The sequence below is a fragment of the Manis pentadactyla genome, chromosome 3, assembly GCF_030020395.1.
Source record: "Manis pentadactyla isolate mManPen7 chromosome 3, mManPen7.hap1, whole genome shotgun sequence".
NCBI lineage: Eukaryota > Metazoa > Chordata > Mammalia > Pholidota > Manidae > Manis > Manis pentadactyla.
The window spans coordinates 183873867-183892703 of record NC_080021.1 but is presented as its reverse complement, the minus strand read 5'-3'; the positions used below and the strand labels follow the sequence as shown (position 1 = coordinate 183892703).

The window sequence follows — 18837 nt, the reverse complement described above, 5'->3', positions numbered from 1 at the left end:
AGTGTAGGCAAAGGGTCTGTTTGTGTTTGTACAGAGGATCAAAGCCTAATTTGGCTACCCCGAAAATGAACTAAGATACGATGTGGAAAAGAACTTCCAACATCAGCACTCTCTGGAAGACTCATGCCAGAAGATGATCATCAAAAAACCCCAACAAAGATCCACACACTGCTACAGCTGTAGATGCACTCATCCCACCAGTTCCTGGACTTGCCATGGGAATGAAGAAGGAGATATCTAAGCTGGCCTGTGCATACAGTAAAACTACAAATTTGACTGGATCTATACTGTTGGAACTCAAACAAGAATTAGGACAAGTGCAAATTGTAGTGCTCCAAAATCTTACAACTACAGATTATTTACTGTTAAAAGAACATATGGGATGTGAACAGTCCCCAGGAATGGGCTGTTTTAATTTGTCTGATTTCTCTCAGACTGTTCAAGCTCAGCTGGACAGTATCCACCATATCATAGATAAGTTTTCACAAATGCCTGAGGTGCCTAACTGGTTTTCTTGGTTTCACTGGAGATGGCTGGTAATTACAGGTATGCTTTGGTTATGTAACTATACTCCTATTATGTTAATGTGTGCGCAATTTAATTAGTAGTTTAAAACCTATACATGCTGAAGTTACTCTACAAGAAGATACGTCAAAGAAATAATCAATCTTCTCATGTTTTCTTCCGCCTGCTACTTCTATAGCTTTTCTTCTTCCTTCCTAATTACAACCCTTAAATAGAATTCGTGCCTCATATCAAATTTACCGAGTATCATAATTCTTCCAAGTGGTAAAGATACCTCAAGACAAATGCTGGGCATAGAAGCCACAGGGCATAAATCTGCAAAGAAGTAAAAAGCTAACCTTTTCAAACAATAAGGCTTCTCTCTCACTTACCAACTTTACATTTCCCTGTATGGCCCCGGAATATGACTGGTTAGCCAGAGACGGGTAAGATTCCTCAAGGGAGGAACAACCTAAGACAGGCACAGTCGCAGGGGGGCCATCAGGTGAGAAACTGGGGATCAACAGAGGCGAGGCTTAGAACCTCACCCCCCCTGTTCTGAGAGAAATCTTCTGCATACGTGGATGTTTTATTGCCCTTGTCTAGCTTGGATTAACACATAGTCTACAGGCACACACCTGATCATCTACATTTGCTCTCTTACAACACTAAACTATGTTTTCTACCTTTATCTTGTATCTACCTACCACTTCAGCATTTTATTAAAAATAATAATAAAGAGAGAAATGTATCCACATATAAATCAAGTATAAAAATCAAATGAGTATTCATATTTGAACTGACTGTTTATAGTTCATAATGCATGAGCAAAACCGAAAGTTTCTGTGATGACTGCCCTTGTACTGTTCACCATGTAACTTATTCACTATGTAAGAATTTGTTCTCCATGTAAGAACTTGTTCGTTATGCTTCAGAAGACTGGAGACTGACGAAAATTAGGCTTGGGGTGGATTAATGATTGTGCATTGAGCATTGACTCCCCTATACAGAATTTTATTGTTGTTAACAACCATTTGATCAATAAATATGAGAGATGCCCTCACAACAACAACAAAAAGTACACACTTCCAATTGTGAAATAAATAAGTAACCGGGATGTAATGTATAGCATAAGGAATATAGTCAAAATATTGTAACAACTTGGTATGGTGATAGCTGGTACCTAGAATTATCATGTATATAAATGTTGAATCACTGTTGTACATCTGAAACTAATGTAATACTGTGTGTCAACTACCCTTCAATAAAAAATAATTATCTACCAAAAAAAGCTTTGTTGATGGACAGCGACTGTAATGGGGTATGTGGGGGGAACTTGGTGATGGGGGGAGTCTAATAAACATGTTCCTCAAGTAACTGTAGATTAATGATAACAAAATAAAAAAAAAACTTTGTGCCAAGGCTCATAAGCAAGAATGTAGTCATCATTATTCATTCATTCCTAGGCCTTTCTATCAAATATCTGTTCCTGCTGAGGTGCTGAGGATGGATTGTTAAAAAAGACCAGTTTGTCATATGATAGGGAAGAAATGCAAGTTAAAAGGAATAAATTAAATGGGTTAAGAGAAGATCTTGAGTTGTGTTTTTGGTAATGGAAGGGCACTTAATCCAGTCCTACTGAGTCAGGAGAGGCTCCCAGGAGGAGCTAGAAGTAAAGGGTTGATCTAAATTGAGAGGAACTTTTTCTAGGCACTGCAGTGTGGCATAGCTGCAAGGCATGTGCAGGACAAATGGTAGTGTCTGGGGAGACCAGGAGAAGAGAATTCTGGGTTAGGAGCTGTTAAGTATGTATTTTATCTTTTTCAAAAAGTACTTGGTGTCCCAAAACAATATACAAATTCGATGCAATCCCTATCAAATTACCAACAGCATTCTTCAATGAACTGGAAGAAATAGTTAAAAAATTCATATGGAAACACCAAAGACCCCGAATAGCGAAAGCAATCCTGAGAAGGAAGAATAAAGTTGGGGGGGGGGGATCTCGCTCTACTACAAAGCCACAATACTCAAGACAATTTGGTACTGGCACAAGAACAGAGTCACAGACCAATGGAACAGAATAGAGACTCCAAACATATATGGTCAACTAATATTTGATAAAGGAGCCATGGACATACAATGGGGAAACGACAGTCTCTTCAACAGATGGTGCTGGCAAATCTGGACAGCTACCTATAAGAGAATGAAACTGGATCACTGTCTAACTCCATACACAAAAGTAAATTTGAAATGGATCAAAGACTTGGAACATAAGTCATGAAACCATAAAACTCTGAGAAAAAAACATAGGCAAAAATCTCTTAGACATAAACATGAGTGACCTCTTCTTGAACATATCTCCCTGGGCAAGGGAAACAAAAGCAAAAATGAACAAGTGGGACTATATCAAGCTGAAAAGCTTCTGTACAGCAAAGGACACCATGAATAGAACAAAAAGGTATCCTACAGTATGGGAGAATATATTCATAAATGACAGATCCGATAAAGGTTTGACATCCAAAAATATAAAGAGCTCATGTACCTTAAAAAACAAAAAACAAATAATCCAATTAAAAAATGGGTAGAGGAGCTGAACAGACACTTCTCCAAAGAAGAAATTCAGATGGCCAACAGGCACATGAAAAGATGCTCCACATTGCTAGTCATCAGAGAAATGCAAATTAAAACCACAATGAGACATTACCTCACACCAGTAAGGATGGGTACCACCCAAAAGACAAACAACTAATGTTGGCAAGGTTGTGGAGAAAGGGGAACCCTCCTACACTGCTGGTGGGAATGTAAATTAGTTCAACCATTGTGGAAAGCAGTATGGAGGTTCCTCAAAATGCTCAAAATAGAAATACCATTTGACCCAGGAATTCCACTTCTAGGAATTTACCTTAAGGATGCAGCACTCCAGTTTGAAAAAGACAGATGCACCCCTATGTTTATTGCAGCACTATTTATAATAGCCAAGATATGGAAGCAACCTAAGTGTCCATCAGTAGATGAATGGATAAAGAAGATGTGTTACATATATACAATGGAATATTACTCAGCTATAAGAAAAAAACATCCTACCATTTGCAACAACATGGATGGAGCTAGAGGGTATTATGCTCAGTGAAATCAGCCAGGTGGAGAAAGAGAAGTACCAAATGATTTCACTCATATGTGGAATATAAGAACAAAGGAAAACTGAAGGAACAAAACAGCAGCAGAATCACAGAACCCAAGAATGGACTAACAGTTACCAAAAGGACAGGGACTAGGGAGGATGGGTGGGAAGGGAGTGATAAGGGCGGGGATAAAAGGGGGCATGATGATTAGCATGTATAGTATGGTAGGGCACGGGGAGGGCTGTGCAACACAGAAGACAAGTAGTGATTTTACAGCATCTTACTATGCTGATGGACAGTGACTGTGAAGGGGTATGTGGGGGGGACTTGGTGAAGGGGGGAGCCTAGTAAACATGTCTTTCATGTAGATTAATGATACCAAAAAAAAAAAAATGTACTTGGTGTGACACAAAATCTGCTTTCCCCAGGTAACCCTTTTGCGTATCTACAACTTCATGTTGTATAAACCTAAAGTGTTACTTGATTTAGAAGTGGAAACAAGCACTTCCCTTTACACTGCCTCACTTTTCTTTTTAAGGCCCATGTGGCCATCTCCCAGTACAGAAGGCAGGGTAAGCCCTGGGGACAGACCTAGGTGGAAGATGGGCCACACACAGTCAACACCTCCAGGACTTCTCCAGCTCTCCTGAGCAGAAAGGCATCAACACCAGATGGTGGGCCATGTGAGCTCCAGGGCTGCTTTGCCCCTCTGGGCTAATGGTTGAGTCTGGTGGGCCTTTGCTGTGGGTCTGGATGAGGCTGAGCAGTGAAGCCCTTACAGCTATAGAGGTACACTGCATACCCACCACAGCCAGCTGTTAGGGACTCAAATTGTTATCGCATCACTGGGCTTTTTCACTTTACAAATTGGCTGTTGGAGATTGTTACTTGGCTCTGTTATCACAGGGTCAATGGCAGAGGCTTAGTGAATGGGAGCTGGATGCTGGCAATCAGTAGCCAATCACTTCCTGAGGTTTGTTACCAGAGATGAAGCAGCATACAATCCTCCAGACGTAGTCAGGTCAATGTTAACCTAATGCTTACGTCACAAAGCCTATGTCAGTCACCTCACTTCTTACTGTCATACAGGTATTTTATCATCTTATGTCCTAAGGGTAAGTACAAAGGAGGCCACATTGCCCTATTACAGTATTTTGTATTAATCTCATTGTGTCTAACTTAAAAATTAAGCTTTACTGAGTGTATGGGAAAAAACAGTATATATATGGTTCCATACTGTCTGTGGTCTCATGCATCCACTGGGGGTCTTGGAATATAACTCCCACAAATAAAGGGGGGCTACTGAACTCCCTCCTGCAACTATGTTAAGTTCCCTAAGGAAGGTACTCTGCTGCAGCCCACCAATGTAACTGATACTCTTCTCTAGCAATTAAAATATGTGGCATTAAAGATAATTCTATGAAGTTAAGGACATTTGTCCTATCCCCCACTCGAATGACTGGAAAGCATGGAACAACCTAAGGATAGTATTTCAGAGCAGCTTTTTAAATAAATAGTCTCAGGCACAATTATCTTCACTAGTTTTGTCAACTTATATTACTACCATTAATAATATTAAGCCCTTCTTATGTAAGCAGACTTACATCAGAACCACTTTATGAAGAACAGCGTATTATAATTCCCACAATACAGTTGATGGAACAGTTTTCCAGGTTACATATCTCACTCATGGAGCTCACACTGAAAATGAAGTGATTCCAAAACTCAATTTTCTTTACTCTTTTTGCATCTAGTTGTCAGTTTCTCCTGAATATTCAGGTATGGGCAGAGATAAAGAATCCATGAGTACCACATGAACACCACAGGCAGTGAGAGGAGTAGAAAGAGCTGAATTACAAGATTATGGATTCCAGTTTTTGTTGTCATTGAATTACTTGAGCCGTAACAGTGGTTCTAAGTGTCACCCAGTTACATTTCAAAGATTCTCAGGTCCTACCCCAGACCTTCATAATCAGAAATTATTAGTGGAGCTCAGTAAGCACTGTTGAATTTGAGAACCAGGTGACCAGAGCAGTTTCCTCGTCTGTAAAACAGGTTTTTTGTCAGTCTCACAAGGTTGCTGATAAAGTACAAACCTTTGAAAACCCTTGAAAGAACATCTTTGTACTGCTGTAGCTTGCTGGCAATCTGATTGCCTTTATAGCTTATGGTTCACTTCCCACATTTCAGAGGATAATAAATTCCAACTAAGTATAGATCTAAGCTGGGAAGCTCCCTTAGTCTGAGCCTCAAATCTTTACTTGCCCCTCAGTTACATCAAAATCTCTAGAGGGCTGGGACTCAAATCACTAATGGTTTGAAGTTTTCTAACTCCAATTGTAACCAAGCTTGAGAACCACTACCATATACAGAAAAGATGACACTAATTTCACACACAGGAATATCTGCTACTATGTTCCCGAGCATATTCATAGGACAGTCACCTCTATGATTCTTACTCCCTTCAAGTATGAATGCAGAAGCATCACACAAAAGGCATTAGAATTAATGGTAGGGCTAGGAACTGCACTCGTATGGATGTGACAACCTTGGGTCAAAGTTCTAAGATATGACCTTAGTGTCCTAAGAGGCATTCATTTTGTTTTAGACTACAAATTTGTGTTTCTGCCTCTCCAGGTTGTACTTTTATTTCTAAAGGATTTTTACTGTGGTACATCATATATAAAATGAAATCTTTTAACTATTTTAAGTGTATAGTTCAGTAGCGTTTACATCCACAATGTCGTGCAGCACCATCATTGCATTTCAAAAACTTTATCACCCTCAACAATTAAAGCACCTACTCCTCATTCCTTCCCCCTCCAGCCTTTGGTGACCTGACTTTGCTTATTTTCATGTAAGTGGAAGCATATAGTATTTGTTCTTACATACATTCATTCACATTTTATCTGTTACACAGGTTTCCTTTTGTTGTAATGCTCTAACAGACATGGTCATACAAACACCAGGGTCAAGGACTAAAATCACTGGGTCACATGTTAATTCCATGTTTGGTTTTTTAAGGAGCTACCCATCTTTTCCATAGCAGCTGCATCATTTTACATTCCCATCAGCAATGTACAGGGTTCTAATTTCTCCACATTCTCATTTGTTTTCATTTTAGGTTACTAGGTGTGAAGTGGTATCTCACTGTGGTTTTTATTTTTATTTCCCTCATGAAAATAACTTTAAATGAATTATAGAACCAGTCACTATAGAAATTTTAGGAATCGATATATAAATCCAGTAAAAACTAACATTTCTTGTCACAGCCATTATTTTGAGTATTTTGTTATGCTTTTCTGAACACCTGCTTCATATCCAAATATATGCAAGTAGCTGTCTGGTAGACTAAAAAAGACAATGCAAGGAGACAACAGGTTACCAATTAGGAGTGTCACTGTAACACTGAAGGCTTGGGAACTATTCCTTAGTTTTAGTTTCTCCATTTAAACTCAAGTATTTTTAATGAGGTTAACTTAAAATGTGAGCCACCTCCAGGCTGGAAATGTTTAAGCTTCCTGATTATAGGAGCTGTAGTAAAACGAGACAGGAAAAAACAGGCAGAAAGCTCATTCTCACTTCAGTGTTTGCCAAGTTCTTAACCACCTCCCACTGCATTTGTGCGCACGCGTGCACAACCCCCCCCCCCACGTTAACTAACTAGTTATATGAAGTTACCTATCTTAGAAGCTGGGTAAAAAAAGCCTGTAGTGACACACTGGAAATGCTTTGTAATCAGTGTATTAAGGAGACATTCATACATTTCAAGAATTGCTTAAATCCTGATACCCAGGATTTAAGCTTGTGAACATGACTTTTGAACACATACAATTAAAGCTATTCATTGTAATCTGCTATACTACCAACATTACAGTTACTTTGGAGCTTAAGTTAAATGGTTTAAAGGAAGCCTGGAACATACCTAAAGAATACCTTCTGATCTCATACATGCAAGTTACTTCCCCATGTAAATGTCTCATCACTGACTTTTATGGTACTCTGCTCCAGAAGTCACTACTTGAGGCTTACTGTGGTCCAAAGAAAAAAATATGTAACCAGGACTGGTATAATTAAATGTATTTAAAGAAAAAAAAAGATGGCGCAAAAGGGAATGCAATTCTACAAGTGCAAGCCCTCAAGAAGCAGCCTATTATGATAAACTCCTTCTTTAGAAAGGTATCATTCCTATCACTGACACCACAGGCTAAATTATATAGCATGCCATCTTTTAACAGCTGAGGCAACAGAATGCAGAAGCATCACAATGAAATCTCAATGTAACTATAACAGACCAACACTTCTCTACAAATTCAGTTATTTGATTGCCAGTTAAATACAGTTTTAACTTTCAAAGCTTAACAATTCATACACTAATAAATCAGTACACACACCTAGCATTTTCATTCTAAGAAATTTCTTGTACACAGCTGAAATCAATTACAAGATACAACCTAACAAATACTAGGGGAGATTTTTCTAAAGTAGTAGTTTTTTACAGGTATTAAAGTTATCTTACATACTTAAGTCATCATACATACAGGGCAAAGTCAGCTTTTTGAGTTCATTCTTCATTTAACTTTTAATAAAACACTACTATAGTTGAATATTAAAACAAAACAATATCAAGTAGAGAGTTATGGTTATAGTCCTTCACTCATTCACTACTGCATATAAAATGCCAGCAGTGAGTGTTATATTCACTGGCCCCATTACGAGGTCTGACACTGAACACCACCCCTAGGATGATGATCATCATCCTCATAAGCTTCTCCATTGTAATGGCGCCGTCTTTCCTGATTTGGATCAAAGTCCACCAGTTCTACCTGGTCCATTTCATCAGTCTCTTCTACTTCCTTCCTCTCAGGGAGGAGTTTTTCCAACAAAGAGAGTTTATCCGGTGAAAGAAAGCCATTCTCAGGAAAGTTTACCTATAAAAAGAAATTTCTACTTAAATTCAATTTGATTTGCTTCATCATTAGAAAAACATATAATCACATCTTTCAGCAAATCTGCCAATCGCAGGTTTACAACACATGTTCTAAAAGGCACACCATCTAGTACTCTGAAGTAAAATAAAAAACAAACGGTCTTTGTTAAAAATACTGATAATAAAACTGCACTGAATCATTGTTCTATCAACCACTTTTAAACAGAGAACACACACTAACATATTCTAATCCCTTTTAGCAGATAATTTTAGCAAAGTTCTTATTCAAGAAGATAGCCCTTTACCAAAAATGTTTTTAACAAATACTATATATGTAAGAGGCCAATTTAGGATTGAGGCAAGTGGTTAAGTTTTTTTTATGAACTGCCGTAATTAACAGACCAAGCACTGTTGTTATTCTGTCAAAATCCACAGTGGTTAAGTGCTTCTGCTGTACTTTTTTAAGATCCCAGTTATAGCCTTTCATTAATTAAATACCCTCTTGCCATGCATTCCTCCCTCAACCAACCATTAGCCACTAGTGATGCAAACAAACCCATTCCCAACTCACGAACAAAAAATGTTCAACCTAACAGGAGTATTATTAGCTCAACATATTTCTTCTTAGACAAGGGAGAATATAAATTTGATGCCACTTGTCATTCAGAAAATTTGTTACTTGATTTTAGTAAGCTTATCATTTGCAAATATTCCTGGAATACTTTATACCTTACCTTAAATTCGATGATTAGGCGACCCTTCTCATATGGTCTACGATAAATTGGCATGCCTTCATTTAGCACACACTTAATATCTCCATGCTTGACAATCTGACCTAAAAACATTGAAGCCAAGTTCTTCCTTTAAATACAGTCACATTTTTGAGGCAGGGAAAATGAACAGAAGAGCAAAGTCACAGCTAGCGCACTGATAAATTCATATAAGCAGCCCCATAATCCTTTCATATGGATTTTCAAGCGGCTCCCAAAAGAGAGCCAAGACAGTAATTTCAGCTCAGATGATGAGGGTATGTAACTAAGCAAATACCAGTTTTCTCAGTACCTACCAGCAGCCAGTAAAAAGGAAATAACTAGTAAAGAAATAGAATCTCATCTAGTTAGCATACCTGGATGAGAGGTGATGACTATGGTTCGGTTGTCAAGAGTAGATATTGGCTTTTGGAAGCCACACAATGCTTCAACCAGCTGTATGTCCATACACATGAAAAGGTCTTCTCCTCGTCTGTATCAACGTAAATATGTTACGTCTTTCAATCACCAATGATTAGAAGTACCATGGCAGGTAACTGTTTCCTTAATAGCAAGATCATCTTTCACAAAGACGCCCTTTCTACCCATTCTAAAAATGGATTCACAATCCTTTCATACACACTGTACAGCTTGTACCACTTATCATCATTGAATAGTTTCATTACCTAATTTTAAATCTGATTCCTCACATAGAGGGAGAAGAAAAAATTCTCAAAAGTGAGACTAAAAGAAAGCAAACATTCATTAGGGATAGAGGACATTATGGTACGAACAAACCCTAGCTGGGTCCTGGATTATTTAGGCTCTATGGAATTAAATAATGGGGATATGGCCAATTTCAAGCATAGAATTACTGATGTGCATGAATATAGTGCCTGGTACATTATGAATACAATCTTTCATACTTAGTAAAAGCCCATGTCCTCTTTTGCTTGGACGTTCTTTCCAATCCATGTTAGTAAAATATATGTAATCAGGCATAACACTCTCCAGAAAAACTCAAGGATTCACCTCAGATGTTAGCATAAAAATCCTGGTAACATTTCTCATTTTTGAGACACCTGTGGAATATCCTTTTATGATTAATCCAAAACTAATTCCTTCAGGTGCCATTCCCAACATATTTATTGGAACCCTACTCCAAACCAATGCTTTAAAATCAGCCATATATATTTAACACATTCACTGTTAGCCAATCTTTCTTGTGCTTCACTAGAAGTTTATCGTACACAGTATTGAGTATTTCATAGTAAAAGATCTGAATTTGTATGCTATTTTACTTTTCCAAAGTGATGGTTCTACACAGTATTTACAATTAAAAGCAACTCAACTTTTTCACAACTTAGGGCTAAAACCAGTGTGATTTTCCTGCTCTACTATTCTAAGGTATTTCCAGGAAATAAGTTATAGAGTAATGAAAAGCTCATTAAAAAAAAAAAAAGTCCCCAAATATGTGAGAATCAGTTTGAATAGCTGATTAAAGTTTTTACCGAGTAAAAACAGCATGGTCCTTCTGATCTAAAACAATGATAATATCCCCAGGCTCCAGTCCTGGTTCTTGGTCTCCTTCACCATGGAATGTTATCTTCTGGCCATCTTTCATGCCTAAAAACAAAAGGTTAATTTTTATACTCTTACTTAACATCCTAACTAAGGTCAAAATCTCAATTCATCAGTTCCGTTTCTGAGAAAAACTATCATATTGATGAACACAAACTCCAGAGGCAAACAGATGAGGCTTTAATCTCAGAGCTGCTATTTACTACTAGCTGGATTACCATGGGGAAGCAAATTGTGTAACCTTCTTAAGCATAAACTTTCCCAGAAGGACCTGCATCAGGGCTGTTGTGAGGATTAAAAATTCTGTTGGCACCAAGTTAGTACCCTGACAAACATTATAACCACTAGTATTAACTATTTCAATTTCCCTATTTACTTAGCCTGTATCAAATTATTCCCATTAACTCTAACATCAACACTTTCTTCTATTTCATTAGCAGTATTTATATATGGGAAACCTATATATAGATTAAAAAAATTGAAATATCAGTAATCTTTTTGTTCAAGAATGATTCACATTATGTAGCCCCCTTAAAAAAGGGTAATTACCACTGGAGACTACTTCAGCCCATGTGGTTAGTATCAAAAGTACAGAGAAAAGTATTTTCCGATAGAGCAAAAATTTCTTAAAGGCCAACATATTTCACTGGGATTCCCTCCCTCCTACCCCTGGCCCACATATTTTAGTTCAGCAAGGGCTACTTACACAACATCTCTAAGCATAACTCATGTAATGTGTTTGCAGGTCATCACACTGGCAGTAGTTGTCTCCTGATTATTTCCTGAGCCAATGATCAACTGAGGTCCCCCTCCCCTCAACAAGAGGGGAACAGACACATAACAAAGTGCTGATTATTTTCTCACTTTTCATTATGGAAAATAATGAGCCTATAAAAATGTAGTCAATTAATGGACCCCTATATAACTACCTAGATCCAGCAGTTATCAACTCACGACTAACATTTCATGTATTATACCTCCTCCATCCACCACTCCCGACCTCATGTATTTTGAAGCAAATACAGACACACCCATAAACCCACAAATACTTCAAAACAGGACTTACCACAATACCAGTACTACACTAAAAAAAAGTAAACATGACCTGTCTTTAACTAATGAGGCAAAATATCTTACACTAGCAATCAGCTAAGTTTTGCTGGTGGTTCCATTACTGTGAAGAGCATACATAAACACAGCATAAATGGTTTCACTTTCAATTAATGCCTTCTAAGTACACAGTGTTAACAGCAAGTGGGGGGCACATTTTACCAGAGGGGAAAAGAAAAACCCAAGCCCTACTAAACACGGGTCAATGAAAGGGGGGAAAAAAGTGGGAGGGAGGGCAGTATCAGGATTTGCATGGGAGAACACTGCAGGAGCTTAAGTTAATGTAGATGTAGGTTTAAGTATCTGGTGTTCATATTTGACAGTTCTGTTAACAGTATGTATAGTATACTATTAAATTTAAAAACAGCAAAGTCTATAAAAGAGATTCCCATAATTTCAGAATAGAATTAGATTTTAATTTATTCTGGGGTTATATACATTTCTAAAATTTCCACAACAAATGTTTTAAAACATTATAAACTAAGGAATTGGTAAAATAATTAAATCCTAATGTGAAAAAAAAAGGTCAAACAGTTAAAACTTGGGGGCCAAGAGACAAGAAACTGACAGGTATGTGTGCAAAGTCTGGGGGTGGGTGGGTGGAATGCACTATTAATCTAGCAGTTCCTAAGGAAATAAAGAATGTTTGTGGAGTTGTCTCCCCACTGGGGAAGTACTAAATGGTTTAATACAGGTAAATTAAGTTTGAAACACTATTTAGTACATTTATTGATATCACTGTTGTATTAAGTGAGGAGGTTCTTAATGCTTTTCCCACAAATGTGTGAAAATGTCTGGAAGGAATAGCATTATTTACTCTGTCGTTAAAAACTATCTCTGGGTGTTAAGATCATACCCTCAAACCCTACTAAGGATAGTTTTGAACGATTATAAAATATAATGTTAACAAACTTGCCATAGCACTTAAGACTTCAGAATAAAAAGTAGTTCAGAACTCACCTTTGTCAATATGAACTTCTAGAATCTTCTTCTCTCGAACTATCTTCCTTCCATTGCAGCTTTTACATCTATCTTTAGGACTGATCCGTTCCCCATGGCCCTGGCACTCCATGCACACAGACTGAATTTGCTGAACCATTCCAGGTCCTATCTGATGAATTCTTATTTGCATTCCAGTGCCTCGACAATTGGGACAGCATTCTACTGCTCCTTTCTTACCACCTCGGCCTGAACCGTTTAAAAAGAAATTGTTTGTGCATTTAGTATCAGACACAGTAATGAATGTTCCTGAACACTACACATTATTTTAGAGTCTGATGGAATGCTGCTTTAAAAATCCACAATTCAGCTTTTTTGACAAAATACAGCTGCAATCAGCTTCAATTATCTTGACTGCTGTCTTCTCAAAGCAAAATTCCTAGGGCTACTTTATGAGATTAAAACATTTTAGAGTTTATTCATTTTAGAAGATACCATTACTTCCAACAAATAACTTGTACTTATAGAAAAGATTAGAGGTTCATAGAAATTTGTCTCTACATGAAATAGCTCAAGCTCTAAAAAGGACATTGTTAAATCATATCCATATTATGAAGCCACTGGAATTATTCTGAAGTTTTAGAGATAACAAAAAGTGCTCATCTCTGAACCATGTAAAAAAAAAAAAAAAAAAAGACACACCAGATCAGATCTTGAACAGACACCCAAGACAGTGCTGATTATTTTGCTAGTATTTGTCTAGGTGGGAGGTTCAGGTGTTTTTTCCTTCATATTCTCTCTTCCAAGACTTAGGTAGTATGTTATCTGTCAGTTTATATATTCAGAAAGGCTTCAGCTCCATTTTCAGTTATATTAAAGATGTTTGAAGACCATACCTTCACATTTGTCACAAATCACATTCTTCTGCAGAGCTAGTTTTCTTGTTGCACCATTATATAAGTCTTCTAAGGTTACTGAGAGTTGATGCACAACGTTTTTACCTAGAATAAAAAAATTGCTCATTAAAAATCTGAGATGCTGCATTTTGTTTAATGCACTGTAAAAAATGGTAAAGGATAATGAAAGAAGAGCTTCACAGGGTACATCTGATGAGCACCTATTGTCTATAGCATGTTGGACACATTATCACATGTGATCCTCAAAATGATGTAATTTCAGATGAAGAAAATTGGGTGAGAAAAAGTAATTTGCCTAAGTAGTTGTGGCCATCTTAAAAAATCATGGCAGTGAGAAACACTAACTGCAGTCACTTGAGAAAACCAAGTGTTATTTAAACAGAGGTAGATTTCACAATACATTAAATAGAGGATTATTTCACAATACTTTAAACTGCATTTTTGTCCCGATACATTCTTTGACTTTTTCATTTAGTATGGTATGGAGCAGTACGACCAGTAACTTCATTCAAAAATTCTTCAGCACACAAGTTCCAAGTAATCAGGGAAGCTGATGAATTTGGTCTTCACCTACTTCTTCCTTAACTACGAACAGCACATTTACTGCTGGGACAGCACTAGTTGTACAAAGGCTGGATGTCTCATATGCCTTACCACATACTGATGTCTAACAGAATTTTTCTGCAGTGATGGCAATGTTCATGTCCCCATGGTATCTAAAATAGTAGCCAGTAGTCACATGTGGCTACTGCAGACTGAGGAAATGAATTTTATTTTTGACTTGAATTAATCTAAATTTGAACGTGGCCAGTGTCTACAAGAATGCCATTATCTCTTCTCGGAATGGGAAGTGGAAGGTGGAGGTCTTGTAAGGATACCAAGGCTACAGAAAAGAAGTCACCTGCCAATGGTTAATAAGTTCCTAGCTAGTGATTCTTCACAAGGACTTCATCCACCACAAAACAGTATTACCTTATGCCTAAGGGAAAAAAGTTCTCTAACTCCTCTCCACACACAGCATGCCTAATGAAGATTTTTATTTTCCAATCAAAGGTGACAACTATATCCTTCTGCTTCTAGCTCCACTTTTGGGTTCTGTATCAAGTATATTCCCATGTAGGTGGTTCTGGCATGCTGAAAGCTGCCCTTGTTACTTTAAGCTTTATAGAATTTTGTATAGGGAAGAAAAAAAAAGCTTCTGGAGTCAGATTAAGCAAGTATTTTCCAGAATCAAACCAAAAAATGACCTTTTGTTGATCTAAGCCACAGTTTGCTAGTCAATTACTTATTAAAACACACACACACAAAAACCCCTATATCACTATTTTTGTGGAGGGCAAACCATCCTAACTAAGCAACTGGTTTCAACTGCAAATTGTTTGAGGGTGAAGTCTTTAAAAAAAAAGTAATAAAAACCACACCCCTCAAGAAAAACTGAGAAAATAATTTCCAGTTTGAAGATATCTGAATCTTTAAAAGCTCCAAGTGAAATTTAATGGCTTGTCTGTTCCTTCTAAGATGTAATACTCACTAGCCATTCTTTACATGAACTATGCTGGAACACAGATTGACTCCGACTGGAACACTGTACTTCTCAGTAACAGTATTTCTACAGACCAAAAACCACATTACTGTTAAATGCTAAGGGCACATATTTTGATAATAAAGCTAAAACAAAATTAAACAGCAGAATATTTGGAGACAATCAATGTGTGTTCCAATGCTGACTCCATTGATGCCTTGCTATGTATGGCCTTGAGAAACGGAACGGTATCTCACTCCTGTCTGAACAACGCCACCATACCTTTCACTTGGTTGTTGTTGTTGTTGGTGGTGGTGGTGGGGTTATCAAGATCTGTAAAAAAGGGCTTTTAAATTATTCTTTAAAAATTATACTTTGTTCCTTTAATCAATGCTGATAACCTTACTGAAATTGTGTGTATATATATACACCCACCCACATGCTTTAGGTTAGTGTTTGGTTAGCTATTTTTAGTTCATAAAATCTCATTTTGAAGAACTTTACCATCAATCATAGAGGTAGTCTAGGTTCAGTTTGCGACATTATATGAACATGTAAACAAGCACTTAAATAGGTTAATCCTGAGAATTTGCTTTCACCATGGGGCTGTTTAAATTTGCTGCAAGTGAACTAGGTTATTCTTTACCTCGCCTTTCTCTCTGCATCCTTCCTCCTCCTCCAAAAAACATATCAAAGATGTCCATGGGGGAGCCAAAACCACCACCTGCTCCACCTTCTTTAATTGCCTGTTCTCCTCCTTTGTCATATAATTCTCTTTTCTTTGCATCAGACAGCACTTCGTAAGCTTGAGAAATCTGTTTAAACTGAGAAAAAGGGAATAAATGTCACTTAAAAACTATTCAGCTATGTTTAAGAGTATGAATATACTACTTACCTTCTCTCCTTCATTTGGATTCTTATCAGGGTGGTACTTCAAAGCCAGTTTCCTGTAAGCCTTTTTCAATTCTTCCTGGGTGGCATTGGGTTTGACCCCCAAAACATCATAATAAGTGGTTTCTTTCACCATTTTCTACAACCTGAAATAAAATTCAATTTTAACCTTTCAACTGATGTTTTTAATAAAATTCCAAGGAAATGTTTTTTGCCAGATTTGATTAGAGAACACCCCTATCCCTACACTTTACAAGGGTAACAATTCCTTTGATAGTTCAGCCATAAATTCTAACTAAACTTACGCGAGTAATTGGAAAGTAATTCAAAAGCCTCCTCTTAAAGTGGCTGGTTCCCCACTCTCTCATGGAAGCCTCAATACTAACTACTCCCCAATAGTGACAGCAGCAATCAAAAGGAGGCTGTAGAATAGGTTCCGTCCATTGGTTATTACATTATTGTCTTCGGTAAATCTGATAAACCATACTTCCCCGAAAACCACATTTGGGCAAAAAGGGGACAAGGAGTGGTTTATGACCAACACTAGCTCCAGAATGCGAGCCCCTCCCCCTCAATCATAAGAATGTTTCTCAACCACAGGATTTACGGCTCCTCCGCTTTACTGAAACCCTTTCGCCCCTGCAACCCAGCATAATTTACGTGTACTTCGGATCCTCCTGCATTTGGCGTTTCCTTCCTTTCTCCCTCCCACCCTGGACCGAAAGGGTGGGAGGAGAAGCCCAACCCTCAACAAAGAGGAGGAGGGGAGACCTGAGAAGCAAAAGCCGCAGCCTCCGCCCCGCTCCCCCTCGCAGCCCCTCGCGCGCTTGTGCGTGTGCGCGCGCAGGGTCGCCCCCCTCCAGCGACCGCGGCAAGGGGACGCGCCCGGGGTGGGGGCGGGGGAGGCCGAAGGCTGTAGATCCTTGGAAACCTCAGGTTTGGGTACAGGGGGACCTTCAGGAAAGGTCTCAGGCCCACTCGCTGCGTGCCGGGGATGGGTGGCCGAGGCACACCAAATCTTCAAAACGTGAATTCTCGGTACAGGAATCAATAACCCTCCCGTCCACGCGGAGCCAACAGCCTCCTGACCGCGGCTCCATCCGGTTTTCCGGCACCGCGAATGGCCCGGCCTAGGAACGGGAGGAGGCGCGAGGACTGAAACTCACCGGTAAGCAAGCTGGGGCTGGGGTCGGGGTGACGGGAAGGAGCGTGTTGCTGTGCGCAGCTCGAGCAACCGCCGCCCCTCCACCTCTCACCGAGCGTTCTGGAAAGTTCCGCCCGGCGCGCCGCAGCCGTCGTCTTTTGTAGCCGAGCCCAGGCGCGTCACCCGCCGGAAGTCCCGCCTGCCCCGCTGCTGTCACCGCCCAGCGGTTACCTAGGCAACGGTGCGGGGGAGCTCGGGTTGGGTGGAGCTGTGCCTAAGGGCCTTGTGGGGGTGGGCACAAACCTGGATTCCTGGCTCTTGTGGAACTTTCTGGAGCCCCTTCCTCCACCCACTGGGCCCTAGAGCGCGGGAGTTTCGGGCGGGAGCGGGAGTTTCCCGGGATTGCTGCAATTCCGGGCCAAATCGGGGTTCCCAGATCGGTGGGGCTGCTGGCGCCTGCGAAGATGGGGTAGGGCTTGGTGTGCGGAACAGGAACCTTTCAGAACAAAGCCTCGCCGCACACCCTCCTCCCTGCAGGCACCTCGTTTGCATTTTTAGGCGTATCTAACCCGTTTAGTACCTTAATCCTGAGGACCCGGGGACCCGCCGAGCAAGAAATACAGAACAAAAAAACGGGCCTGGGCCTCAGAACAATCTCAGAGGCCTTAGATCCTGTTGCTTTTCGCCCGCAGCCCGTGGCCTCATAATCCACCAAATTGCGAAGTTGGAAGAGCTCTTTGTACAAGTCCAGGCCCCTTTACACACGTTTGCCTTGGGCCTTGCGGGCCTCCTACACACTGGGCTCAGCCAGCGCTAAACGCAAACATTTGGAACGGAGTGATGCAAACTAAGGGCGATGGACTGTCTCTGGCCTGGCTTTTACCTGGTTTAGCTATTTGAGGACGCAGAGTAGCAGCAAGAGTGGCTAAAAATTGCTTTAATTATTTGATATAACTTTTTAAGTCCCACCAGTCTGTGAACCTGGATCTACGGTCTGCAAAGTTAGTTCTTGGGCTTTCAAGTGTTGGGAAGGGGTCTTAATGGAAAATGGGGTCTGTCTTACTTCATTCAGCTCCACAGCAAACAGGATTTTGCAGCAAAGATGGAGGCGCAAAGTTGCAGAAGCCGGGTTCACATTGCTTAGATTTTATTGGGGATCCAGAGAAGTAACGAGCTGTGAGAGAACCACAGGACAGACGTCAGCAGGGGAGGCTCTATATTTAATCTGATGGAACAGGGAAAGAGTACCTGGGAAAGTAGCAGTTAAGTTTGAAGAAGGGAGAGGAGCATTTCCAGTGAAGGACAAAGCACAAGGGAAAGCTGAGGGGTGAAAGAATATAATATTTTTAGGAACTTGCAAGTAATTGGATAGAGCCAGAGCGAAGGGATCTGGAGTGGCAGGTGAAGCTTCGGAGCTAATTGGGGAAC

At 39.5% G+C, this 18837-nt stretch overlaps 1 protein-coding gene across 1 annotated transcript; it reads right to left on the bottom strand.

Annotated features, from left to right (window-relative positions):
* Window positions 1-7354: 7354 nt before the first annotated feature.
* DNAJA1 (DnaJ heat shock protein family (Hsp40) member A1) lies at window positions 7355-17607 on the bottom strand. The gene is made up of 9 exons (XM_036898064.2): window positions 17432-17607; window positions 16270-16411; window positions 16021-16198; window positions 13832-13936; window positions 12957-13184; window positions 10817-10931; window positions 9683-9798; window positions 9291-9391; window positions 7355-8557 (listed from the first exon to the last, which is right to left on the bottom strand). Exons 2-9 carry the CDS (start codon window positions 16399-16401, stop codon window positions 8339-8341), a joined length of 1194 nt encoding a protein of 397 aa, XP_036753959.1. The 5' UTR covers window positions 16402-16411; window positions 17432-17607; the 3' UTR covers window positions 7355-8338.
* Window positions 17608-18837: the final 1230 nt, after the last annotated feature.

Bases quoted from the DNA above. Each gene is read 5' to 3' on its own strand.
- DNAJA1 (XM_036898064.2), bottom strand. From the start codon at position 16,401: ATGGTGAAAGAAACCACTTATTATGATGTTTTGGGGGTCAAACCCAAT. The intron at 16,199-16,269 runs GTAAGTAGTATA...CCTTTTTCTCAG, and splicing joins ATCCAAATGAAGGAGAGAAG to TTTAAACAGATTTCTCAAGC. The intron at 13,937-16,020 runs GTAAAGAATAAC...TTTTTATTCTAG, and splicing joins GATGCAGAGAGAAAGGCGAG to GTAAAAACGTTGTGCATCAA.